This window comes from Oncorhynchus clarkii, chromosome 3 (assembly GCF_045791955.1).
Source record: "Oncorhynchus clarkii lewisi isolate Uvic-CL-2024 chromosome 3, UVic_Ocla_1.0, whole genome shotgun sequence".
Lineage (NCBI taxonomy): Eukaryota > Metazoa > Chordata > Actinopteri > Salmoniformes > Salmonidae > Oncorhynchus > Oncorhynchus clarkii.
In genome coordinates, this window is record NC_092149.1 from 61,631,991 (window position 1) to 61,645,123 (window position 13,133).

The 13,133-nt window shown below is 40.6% G+C and overlaps 1 protein-coding gene across 1 annotated transcript in view; it reads right to left on the reverse strand.

Annotated features, from left to right (window-relative positions):
* Positions 1-9,048, reverse strand: part of LOC139400756 (nebulin) — an 83,870-nt gene extending 74,822 nt beyond the window's left edge. Inside the window, exons 1-9 of the mRNA XM_071145408.1 lie at positions 8,923-9,048; positions 8,143-8,253; positions 7,671-7,755; positions 3,527-3,601; positions 2,176-2,286; positions 1,858-1,965; positions 1,506-1,715; positions 1,181-1,285; positions 224-328 (exon numbers count right to left, since the gene is read on the reverse strand). Of these exons, the coding sequence (XP_071001509.1) occupies positions 224-328; positions 1,181-1,285; positions 1,506-1,715; positions 1,858-1,965; positions 2,176-2,286; positions 3,527-3,601; positions 7,671-7,733 (777 nt within the window). The 5' untranslated portion in view covers positions 7,734-7,755; positions 8,143-8,253; positions 8,923-9,048. The remainder of the gene's footprint in view (positions 1-223; positions 329-1,180; positions 1,286-1,505; positions 1,716-1,857; positions 1,966-2,175; positions 2,287-3,526; positions 3,602-7,670; positions 7,756-8,142; positions 8,254-8,922) is intronic.
* Positions 9,049-13,133: the final 4,085 nt, after the last annotated feature.

Below are 13,133 nucleotides of genomic sequence, written 5' to 3' on the forward strand. Positions count from 1 at the left end.
TCTATCTCCCAGGGACAAGGACAGCAGGGCTGGGGACCTCACCCATGTCAGGCAGTGACTGACAACACCCACTGGTCCACCTTGTCCTCACTGTCAGGACTCAATCACAGCTGAGGGCTATGATAATGATTCTCTCAATGTCTACATTACAAGGCTGTCAAGGATGATGAGAAGCCATTGTCAATGAATCAGTGTGTGTGTGTGTGTGTGTCACACCACTTACGTCACTGCGCTGGTCAAAATTTTTCTTGGCCAACTCCATATCATTAGGGACAGCCAGAGAGGTGTACTTCGCCGTGCGTTCAGCATGACCCTTCTTGTACAAGATCTGCAGAATGGAGCAGAACAGAATGGTGAGAGGACCAGAAGAGACACAGAAGGGAGACAGGAAAGTAAGGAGAACAGTGTGTTAGAAGGGTGTGTGCTGGATTCAAACCCATATTAACACCAGCTTATTCGCTCTGAAGGCAGCAGCAGTGACCGCTAGGCCACCCCAGGCCATGACGAGATGTATCTCTAATCAATAGTTGACCTTTGACACAACATGTGATGCCTGTTAGCTACATGTGGTAATGCTCTGCTTGATGATATCTAACTGGATAAGCCAATAAATTGGAACAGCGGAAATCTGAAGTTCACTTTAAAAATAAGAGCGACAGCAGTGACCATTTTAATTGCATCCTACATGTAGAAATAGCTGCTCAGAGGAAATGGTTCCATATGGAACATCTGAGTCAGCAGAAAACAAAAAGCTCAGGAAGCAAAAATAGAGTTTTTAAATGAAGGGGGTAAACTGTGTTTTCCTGAAGTCTGATTGATGTTGGACACCTTACGGTCGGTCGGTCCTAATGTGATGTGAGCAATGAATTGTTCCAAGTGAATTACAAAGTGAACCACCACACTCGTGGTCGTGGTTCAGCTGACTGACTGACGCAGACACTGCATTCTAGGAAGTGTTGTTGAGAAGGATATTTATGACTTACAACATTTAAATCATAGAACAACCAGTTATAACAATCACTCAGTGTAAAAAATGAATGCTGTTCAAATACAACTTACAGTAACTTTAAAACAGTACTATAAAACCGACCTAATAACACTGATATCAACTTGCTGTAATCACAAGGAAAAGTGTAGTTAAGTGTAGGTTAGAATACCAACAGGTAGTTGCAGTACTCACATCACTGAGGACCTCCTGTGCCTTTGCCACCCTGCGCAGCTCAGGAGAGTCACTGTAGGGATAGCACATGGTCTTGTCCTCATCCCAGGCCTCTGTGTACAGTTTCTGATCACACAGAAAAACAAAAGGAGAAGTTCAAATATAGAAAAGCAATCTATAGCCACCCTTTTTTGGAATAAAGATGAATTACTTAGATCATTCTTGATTCATCTAAATTGAGTAATCTACGTACAAAATATTATTATTCTCTCCTACGACTCAATACATTAGCCTGGGACAAGTGTTGTAACAGCACCACTACAGTGAAGGCTGAGTATGAAGTTACCTTGCTGTAGTTGGCAGCATTCTTCACAGCCAGGACAAGCTCAGGGGCATCAGGGGGCAGCAAGTACCTGTCCTTAGTCTCATCCCACTTGGCCCTGTACAGAACCTTGCTGATCAACTCCGAGACATGCTTGACATGGGCGATCTCTCTGGCCTCCCCATCGTACAGACTGGTACACTTGACCTTATTTCCCTCCATCCGGTATTTCACCTGGTAGGGGCAATGAGTCAAGTGTAGATTTGACCAAAGTTTTATTTTGAAATTATTATTAGTGACAGTGCAACATTGACTGAGACTGTGATATATGATATCTATCAGAGAAGCGGACAGAATAGAACCGAGGCCTCCATACCTCAGACAGCTGCTCCTGAGCCTTCTTGATCCGGACCATCTCAGGGGTGTCAGCCGAGATGTCATAGGGTTTCCCCTTAGCCTTGTCATAGGCATGACGATACTTGTTCTGTTAGGGACACATCGGAACAATGTAACTTCATAATTATGATCCAAAAAGGGGGGGTGGCATGAAAAAAGCATTGACTTGGGTTCTCTTCATTAGGCAATATACAGAAGAATACTGAAGGAAACAGAAAAGGGACTACCTAGACTTTTCAAAACGTTTTGCTACGATGTACCCTAATGAACATGACCTGGTTGTAATGGGCTTGCTTACGTAGGAGAACAAGTCCAGCATCTTCTGGCTGTGGGCCAGGTAAGGAGTCATGAACTTGGAGGTGTCCACCTTAGCCTTCTTCCTGACGACTCTTCTCACCGGAACGCCAGACTGAGGAACAGTAAGGCTGTTAGTCATGTGTCAAACTATGACTGTTGTTCCTTTATGAGAGGAAACCAGACCAGAGGTACACATCCATTTACAACAAATAGGCTGGTGAGACAATACAGAGAAATCAGAAACAAGACAGAAGCAATGCTACTGTAACAATGACAGAATATTAGTATTATACTAGGTGTAATATAAATAAATAGGTAAACAAGTGAATGACATTTTGACTATCATAAGTCTTTTACAAAAGGGACACGTGTGTGAAAGCAACAATGACTTAGTCTACTTTATGCTACTCTGCAACCAAGTTCACTTACCTGCAAGAATTCATTGCAATGGCTGATAAAAAGAAAATCACCTTAGCTACTAATTGTGGTATTTGACTGTATCAAGGCATTAAATGGAATGATTACATGACAATGTAATTCTACATGGAGGCAATGGGATGAGAGATAATATGGTATTGGCTAGGTTAAGGTCTAGTAGGGACAGAGGATAGGACTTATTATCAGGGCTACAGGAAAAGAAAGGGACTGAGGGAAAGGGAATGAACGAAGGAAAGGAAAGGGACTGAACGAAGGAAAGGGACTGAGAGAAAGGGACTGAATGAAGGAAAGAGACTGAGGGAAAGGGACTGAATGAAGGAAAGGGACTGAGGGAAAGGGAATGAACGAAGGAAAGGAAAGGGACTGAGGGAAAGGGAATGAATGAAGGAAAGGAAAGGGACTGAGGGAAAGGGAATGAACGAAGGAAAGAAGAAGGACTGAGGGAAAGGGAATGAATGACGGAAAGGAAAGGAATTGAGGGAAAGGGAAGGAGAGACTGGCCATGAACGAGCCAGTGGACAAAAGCAGTGGTGAACAAGACATAATTGACTGCATGCATCATTTAGAAAAATCTGCCTATATGAGGGCTATTTCATCAATCACTCACTAGCCTGAGAAAATGTACATGAAGTCATGATTTGTGAATTACCCAAACAATCGCCTTTTTGTTTGGGAACTCACTTTTGGAATGGCCCAAAAAATGTCTTCCTCGACTTGAGTAAATTGTGAATTGTTAAACAAGGTAGTTTGTTTAATAATCCACAGGGTCACGCACATCGCTTTTTTAAACAGTATCCTTTCTAGAATTTCTCTCCTTTGTTAGGCTTACATCTGTGGAATAACCCCCATGACATGCAAGCACAACCGAAGCATCATGAGCTGCATGTGCTGTTTATTTCACTGGTGTCTTCTACCTGTTGCTTCACCTCTGCTCCCCCCTGAGTTGTGGTCTGGTGAGAGGTGGTCGAAGTCACCGTCTCCTCAAAATACTATAAATATAGGAACAACTCGCTGGTTTCAAAATCGCCATTACAAGCAAAAGGAAGACATATCACAAATGTATTGGATGGAGTTTTTCCCCAGCTCTGGTGCAATAATTGGGTTAGCCTTCAGTTAGCCTTTTATACTGTAAATAACATTGATAAACAGTAATACTCATTCTTATACTCACTTAACACTCATCTGCACTGTCACCAGTGGTAGTTAAGTCAGATATTCTACTTTCAGCACTAACGTTCAGCTACAGTCTTTGACAATTAGCATAATGATATAATAACTACATTCACTATAATGTAATAAAAGGTTCCATATATCCCAGATCCCTCCAGTGACCTTGAAGGTGTCCTTTTGGATCTTGGTATATGCTGTGATTACTGAAGAGTGTAATGAAGCCTCTATTCCAGGGGGAAAGAGGAGTAGGAGCCTATAATAGCCCTGAATGACTGCCTGACTGACGGCTCTGTCTGCCTGACTGACTGTTTGCTGGTTGCCTGCCTGCATCTGACAGAGCCCTCTGACCAGACCTGGGTTCAAATCTACTTACAATAATTTCAAATACTTTAGCTGGTTTTGACTGAGTGAGTTTGTCTGGGACAATGGAAACAGTAGAATATTTGCAAAACATGACCTCACTGGCTATTCTTGTTGGTTATTCCATTAACAAGTCCATTGTCCTTGTTGTAAATAGTCGCTATGAATCCAAATATCAACAAGACAGCTAAAACTGTTTTAATCCTTAGTGATTATACTAATAAATCTCCTTACTATTAGCTTAAATCAGAGAAACATACTCTACTATACTAAAAACATTCTCACACATGTTCCCTGAATAGCCTGTGTCTAACTTTAACTAAGCCAAACTTATAACCAGTGGCCTCTGTGAGTTGAGAGTGAGACATTGTTCTCTAACTCAGGAAGGTACTCATTGCCATACCATTAATAGGGGACAGCCCGATGAACACATCTAACAACCCTATTGGTGGAACTGTCTAGAAAACCCTCAAACTAATGGTCAGAATCATCATCATTATCGTCCCGACACAACATAGGCCTCCGATTAAAATGCCAAACGGCCTACTGAAACACTGATAGACCAGAGCTGGGGGGTTAAAATCGCAAACACTTTAAACAACAGTTGTAAGAGGCTGTTTTCTGACTCTACAAGACAAGAGGAGAATCATACAGGTACATGAACTACCCCACACCCGCTTTGTTGTTGTTCCCCAACAGGTTTTTACAAATGACAATAAACAATGGAGGACAGAGAACGGGTAGAATCTTCTTGTCAGGAGTTGGCAAGACATCACAAACAGATCTGGAATCAGGCTGAGATTCTGCTCCTACAGAGCTTAGATTTGCCTTCCTCCTCTAGCTAGCTGCTAGTTGCCTGCTGGTTTCTCTCTACATGAATCAACCTCCTAAGCACATCCTATGAGTGATGTTAGCAGACCCAAGCTTGGATACTGGAGCTGCTACCGTGTGATTTACAGCAGGCAGCACTTCTCACTATGTCAACTGCTAAATGTGTATCTCCTGTGCTGTCCCGTCCCGAGAGTGTTTAACAGCCACATATCAGAGCTCAGAATAAATGTTTATCTTACTGGGAGAAAAATATACTGTCAAATTGGAAGTTGAAAAGATCTCAAACTTGATTAACATTAAGAGGGAAAAGCAGCATAACATAAAACAATGTACTATCATGAGAAACTGCGCTTGTTCAAATCGTTAAATGCTGCATATGAAATACTTAGTGCAGTATAATCCATATTAATAACCACTTAATAACCACCCTGAAATATCAACAAAAAACTGTTGTCCTGAATGATTGTACAATCCACCCAGTTATTATCCGCAACGTAGAGTACTGTATATCCTATAAAATGCACAGCTGCACGTTTCTCCCCAGCCTGTAGATCAGATGAAAGAAGCTATCTTACTATTAACATCAAAGTCATCTCTTTAAAAATGACCTCCAAAGTGTAGATGAAAGTAGTAGTGAAATCAGAGTGTATTGAGTTGAGCGTATTCTTTTTTTTCTGCATTACAAAGCATTTACATTTTTGCATTAAAGATAAATCTCTTTGAAAAAGTGGATATGTTATATGGGAACCACACAATAACTTTCCAAATACTGTAGTTCATTTTTCTAAATGTTTTGAATTTGTAACAATGACAAATCAGAAGTATCTTCCACATCCTCAATTAGGAAGAAATGATTTGGATTCCCCTATAAGTTATCAACAACATAAAGTTTAGACAAATACGAGGCTAACTTTAACCCCATTTCACCAGGAAATAAGAGATTCAGTTATTAGCCTTCTGCTTTCACTCTTCCATTGGACGCTCTGAGTGGACCATCACAAAGAAATACAATGACACAGTATAAAAATCTATGTTAGAGCTTGGGGAGCTGTCAACACTGGAATAGACTGTAGATTATGGTGATACTACATCTCCAGAACTGCCAGTCTGAAGCCAAATGCTTCAAAATGTTTTTAATTGTGTGACAGAGGTTTTGCACCAATATTACACATTGTTGAAGAAAGGCACAGTATAATCTTACTGATACTACATGTTTATATCTAACACAAATCGTTGGTTACTTCCAACAAAATAGCAGCTCCCCAAACAATCCATAACTCTTCTGAATGGAACATCATCCCAACATTACTATACATTTTACACCAATAGTGTAAGAAATGTTATAGATGACGAATGATGATGGACTCTTCCATTCATGCATATTGCAGTGCAGTGTAACTTAATACAAATTGACAGTATCTGCAGGAATGACAGCAATGTCTTCACACTGTCTGTTGTGTAATAACTAGAGCTATTACATCAGTGTGCTCCTGCCATCAAAGCCTATAGTTGTCAGTAGTTGATCTCTCTGGGAGTCTTGAAGTGGTTGGTGGTTGGTCAGGTAAAGTGTACTTCTACTACTTCTACATCGACTACCAAGTTAAAGGTGTTTTCTCATTTTAAACATCACACTGCTTAAGTGCGATGGTCCTTGTAAACAAAAGGGTGTGATTACTTTTTATGTTCATAACTGGGCTTTAAAATGTCCAAGAAAAGAGGAAAGTGGCAGGGGTTTTGATTTTAATGGCTGGTCCCTGGTCTGATTTACAGTTATCTGGACTGTACAGGGCTAGCCAGGGCCATGTCTACAGCTAGCATATAGGAAGATGCGTGTTCTTTGGAAACAGGATCTAACCCTGCTCACAGCTCAAAGACACCTGGACTCCTGAACGACTTACTGGGGTGGTATCAAAACTAAGTTGCCTAGTCATAGGGACTGAGTAAAGCTAGCTAGTTAACCTGGAGACCCACCAGTACCAGAGCCAGGGAAGAGAGAAATTGGGCTGACAGAGAGGCTCTCGCTTCTAGTCCTTAGGAAACTTTGTTTACAAGCATTTCGCTACACTCGCAATAACATCTGCTAACCACGTGTATATGACCAATAAAATTTGATTTGATTTGACTACTGTGGCCATAGAACTGTGGCCACTTTCACAAAATGCTAAAGGTCAATCAGACATGGCTAAAGGTCAATCAGATTTGTGAACATGGTCCCTAGCTGTGTGTTGCCGCTTTCCATGTTGTCTGTTGTCTGTAGCTTGTGAGGTGTGGAAACACTGTTGCTTTTATGAATTTTGTCTTGCTGCTTTTTGTTCTATGTTGCTATGTCTGTATGCTATGTCTTGTCCTATGTTGCTATTGTCTATATTGTAATTATTATTTTTTTTTTTAATAACCTGCCCAGGGACTGCGGTTGAAAATTAGCCGGCTGGCTAAAACCGGCACTTTTACTGAAACGTTGATTAATGTGCACTGTCCCTGTAAAAAAATAAATAAACTCAACTCAGACCTAAGAACATATGTAGTTGGTTTGAAATGGGGTTGGGGTTCCAATTACATTTCAATTCAGGAGGTAAACTGAAATTCTGATTCCTATTCTAATTTTCCTTGAATGAATTTGAATTGAATTGACTGAGTCTGAGTACCTAAGACAATGACGGTGTGTTGTGTTGATGTCGCAAGAAAATATTTACTTACCTCTTCCTCAAAAATCTCCTCATCCTCCTCAAACTCCTCCTCAATTTCTTCATTCTCATCCATGATGATGCAGTTTTAGGGGTTTCTACCTCAAACACATAACATCATCAGGCATTTCAATTCTCAATGATGCACCTCCCAGTAAAATACGGTTGAAACTTTACAAGCACAATTCACAATCATCTAGTATCCATCATTTGAACGTAACAGTCAACATCAATGTAAAACTCTGTGTTGCAATACATTTCCTCTTTAGAAGGAAAAAGCAGTACTAGTGCCCTCCATAGAGCAATGTGTCTTTACCAGAGGCTGAAGGACAACATTAACAGAGATATTTTAAGAACCTGCCTTGCAGTCTCTGGTGAACCCAAACCACCAAAGTCAAAGACAGGATATGGACAGAACCTTCTAACAAAGTCATTCACACATAACATGCACACACAATGATGCCAAACAGTGCAACACGTCGTACCCAAGAATGACTCCTGTAGTATTTCCAGAAACCTTACAGTAAAGGAAGCTGCTGACTTGCTGTCCACTAGGGTCCCAAACTTATATTCCAATTTGTGTTTTGTCCTAAAGCCTAGACAAGTAAACAAATAAGCGTCAGAATTAACATTCCCTCTCAATGTGATCAACTCCAATTCCACACCAGATAAGATAAAGCTCAGGTACAGCTAAAAGGTGGGATCACAGTTGTACTGGAATGCCTTTTGAAGGCCGGTAGACTATGATGAGAGTTTGACACCTTAAACCCCCCTAGAGCAGTCCTGCGCCTCCTGACTGAAGGGTTGGGACAGCTGTTTGTCATGTAAGTTGATACCACAGTCTGATTGGCTGGCTTTGTTTAGCTAACAGAGCTCCAATGCCTTCTGAGGCTGCAGGTTAAATTTAGGATGGCTGTACTAACTACCCTTTTTTAGCACTCCATTCACGAAAGTACTTTTCCACCAAAAATGACTTGAAAACAGAAGCAGGAGAGGTTTGGAAAATGCAACAAACTCGTGGTGCGTTTTAAAAAGGTGTCCCATTGTTGGCCTGTTGGTCTCTGGAAATCAACTGCTCCGAGACTGCTTTAACGAGGACACAGCCCGTTAACTGGGATTGTTCCTTCATTAACTATCTCTAAGCAATCCAAAGGCAGCAGGAGACAAAACTGTACAGAAGACAAAATAGTCCCAAACGATGGCAATGCTGGAGCGGTAAGATGAAAGGAAGGAATATGTTCAGTTTATTGATTATTTTAGCTTACCAGTTTACTTTAGAGTTTAATTGTTTCCCAAGCCGCCAAGAGCCTCCCCAACTTCCCTCCACAGAAACGATGGGCGACAGCTCACAGCTGCAGCGGCACCGTGGTTATCATGTGGTCCAAACAGCCAATCAGAGGCTGGCGCTCTCAGGTTTCAAAATCTAAATATACATAAGTGATCCCTCAAGAAAATAGCACCTGTTAAGTAAATGTATCTGAGTGCAATATACACTAAGTATACCAAATATTAGAAATACCTTCCTGATATTGAGTTGCACCTTACCCCCCTTCCTTTGCCCTCAGAACAGCCTTAATTCATTGGGGCATGGACTCTACAAGGTGTTGAAAGCATTCCACAGGGATATGTTGGCCCATGTTGACTCAAATGCTTCCCAAGAGTTGTATCAAGTTGGCTGGATGTCCTTCGGGTGGTGGACCATTCTTGATACACATGGGAAATTGTTGAGCGTGAAAAACCCAGCAGTGTTGCAGTTCTTGACAAAAAAGAACAGGCACCTACTACCATACCCTGTTCAAAGGCAGTTCACTTTTTGTCTTTCCCATTCACCTTCTGAATGGCACACATACACAATCCATGTGGTCCCGTGTGGCTCAGTTTGTAGAGCTTGCAAAGCCAGGGTTGTGGTTTCGATTCCCACGCGGGACCATTACGAAACTGTATGCACTCACTACTGTAAATTCTGGATCAGAGCGTCTGTGAAATGACTAAAATGTCAAATGTTTCAATTTTCTCAAGGCTTAAAAATCCCTCCTTAACCTACAGTTGAAGTCGGAAGTTTACATGGTGGTTTTTCAACCAGTCCACAATTTTTTTGTTGACAAACAATAGTTTTGGCGAGTCAGTTAGGACATATACTTTGTCCATGACACAAGTCATTTTTCCAATTATTTACAGACAGATTATTTCACTTATAATTTACTGTATCAACTCCAGTGGGTCAGACATTTACATACACTAAATAGACTGTGCCTTTAACCAGTTGCATCTCTAGGGGCGCTATTTCATTTTTGGATAAAAAACGTTCCCGTTTTAAGCGCGATATTTTGTCACGAAAAGATGCTCGACTATGCATATTCTTGACAGTTTTGGAAAGAAAACACTCTGAAGTTTCAGAATCTGCAAAGATTTTGTCTGTAAGTGCCCCAGAACTCATTCTACAGGCGAAACCAAGATGATACGTCAAACAGGAAATGAGCAGAATTTCTGAAGCTCTGTTTTCTAATGTCTCCTTATATGGCTGTGAATGCGACAGGAATAAGCTTAGACCTTCTGCCGTTTCCCCAAGATGTCGGCAGCATTGTGACGTATTTGTAGGCATATCATTGGAAGATTGACCATAAGAGACTACATTTTCCAAGTGTCCGCCTGGTGTCCTGCGTCGAAACTGGTGTGCAAAGCCATGTGCAAGTATTTTTCCATTTGATTGAGAGGAGAAACCATGCTTCCACGAACGATATATCATCATCGAAGAGATATGTGGAAAAACACCTTGAGGATTGATTCTAAACAACGTTTGCCATGTTTTCAGTCGATATTATGGAGTTAATTTGGAAAAAAGTTCGCGTTTTGAGGACTGAATTTTCGTTTTTTTTTGGTAGCCAAATGTGATGTACAAAACGGAGCTATTTCTAATACACAAAGAATCTTTTTGGAAAAACTGAGCATCTGCTATCTAACTGAGAGTCTCCTCATTGAAAACATCTGAAGTTCTTCAAAGGTAAATTATTTTATTTGAAGGCTTTTATGTTTTTGTTGAAATGTTGCGTGCTGGATGCTAACGCTAATGCTAACGCTAAATGCTACGCTAGCTAGCTACTTTTACACAAATGATTGTTTTCCTATGGTTGAGAAGCATATTTTGAAAATCTGAGATGACAGTGTTGTTTACAAAAGGCTAAGCTTGAGAGATGGCATATTTATTTAATTTCATTTGCGATTTTCATGAATAGTTAACGTTGCGTTATGGTAATGAGCTTGAGTCTGTATTCACAATCCCGGATCCGGGATGGGGAGATCAGAAAGGTTAAACAGCTTGGAAAATTCCAGAAAATGATGTCATGGCTTTAGAAGCTTCTTTCTGATAGGCTAATTGACATAATTTGAGTCAATTGGAGGTGTACCTGTGGATGTATTTCAAGGCCTACCTTCAAACTCAGTGCCTCTTTGCTTGACATCATGGAAAAATCTAAAGAAATCAGCCAAGACCTCAGAAAAAGTGAAAACCTCCACAAGTCTGGTTCATCCTTGGGAACATTTTCCAAACGCCTGAAGGTACCACGTTCATCTGTACAAACAATAGCACGCAAGTATAAACACCTTGGGACCACGCAGCCGCCATACCGCTCAGGAAGGAGAAACGTTTTGTCGCCTAGAGATGAAAGTACTTTGGTGCGAAAAGTGCAAATCAATCCCAGAACAACAGCAAATCAATCCCAGAACAACAGCAAAGGACATTATGGAGATGCTGGAGGAAACAGGTACAAAGTATCTATATCCACAGGAAAACGAGTCCTATATCGACATAACCTGAAAGGCCGCTCAGCAAGGAAGAAGCCACTGCTCCAAAACCGCCATAAAAAAGCCAGGCTAAGGTTTGCAACTGCACATGGGGACAAAGATCATACCTTTTGGAGAAATGTCCTCTGGTCTGATGAAACAAAAATAGAACTGTTTGGCCATAATGACCATCGTTATGTTTGGAGGAAAAAGGGGGAGGCTTGCAAGCCGAAGAACACTATCCCAACCGTGAAGCACGGGGGTGGCAGCATCCTGTTGTGGAGATGCTTTGCTGCTGGAGGGACAGGTGCACTTCACAAAATAGATGGCTTCATGAGGAAGAAAATTATGTGGATATATTGAAGCAACATCTGAAGACATCAGTCAGGAAGTTGAAGCTTGGTCGCAAATGGGTCTTCCAAATGGATAATGACCCCAAGCATACTTCTAAAGTTGTGGCAAAATGGCTTAAGGACAACAAAGTCAAGGTATTGGAGTGGCCATCACAAAGCTCTGACCTCAATCTTATTGAAAATGTGTGGGCAGAATTGAAAAAGCTTTTGCGAGCAAGGAGGCCGGACTCAGTTACACCAGCTCTGTCAGAAGGAATGGGCCAAAATTTACCCAACTTATTCTGGGAAGTTTGTGGAAGGCTACCCGAAACGTTTGCTACCAAATACTAATTTGGCGTATGTAAACTTCTGACCCACTGGGAATGTCATGAAAGAAATAAAAGCTGAAATAAATAATTATATCTACTATTACTCTGACATTTCACATTCTTAAAATAAAGTGGTGATCCTAACTGACCTAAAACAGGGAATTTTTACTAGGATTAAATGTCAGGAATTATGAAAAACTGAGTTTAAATGTATTTGGGTAAGGTGTATGTAAACTTCCAACTTCAACTGTATCTCCTCCCCTTTAACAAGTGACATCAATAAGGGATCATAGCATTCAACAAAGCAGCAAGGATTGTTTTAAGGTGGAGATATGATTATTCTGTTGTAGTCATGCACAATGATCTTGGGTGGTCATCAATCAACAAGATAATTATAAAAAAACATGCTTATTTTATTTTACAATGCACACCATTTAAAACGGCCAAAATCCATTAACAACAGTATTCAGTAGGTAAGAGACAGACATTCAGTCAATACTAGGAATAGATTGTCCACCATCAATGTGTTATCCAGGCAGAAGAGAGAAATAGGCAAAATAACATTTAGATTCAGAGGAATAAAGAAATTGAATAATTTATCTGAGCAAACCAAATACCTTTCATTAAATACATTCAAACAATACTTTAGAACCATTTAAATATAATAAATTGGAAGGTTATACAGGACTATGGTACATGAAGGAACCAATCTACCCTTTTATACTGTTAGATTATTTATCTGGTCAATATGGCAGTGTATTATGTTTGCTGTTTGTAACAGTGAGTAATATGTGAAAATGTGATTGTATTATAAATTGTATTTTAATGTTTTAAAGACTCTTAGAATCCAAATGAGGACAACAAATCGAATCAATGTATGTCATAGAAAGAGCAGGTGTTCTTAATGTTTTGTATACACATTGTATACAACTATGAGGAAGGGGTAAGAAGGGGCAGGGAGGGGAAAGAAAACAAGAGAAAACCCCAACTACCTGCCCCCCTAGGGGGTGATGGAAAGTGATCACGAATGTTGAC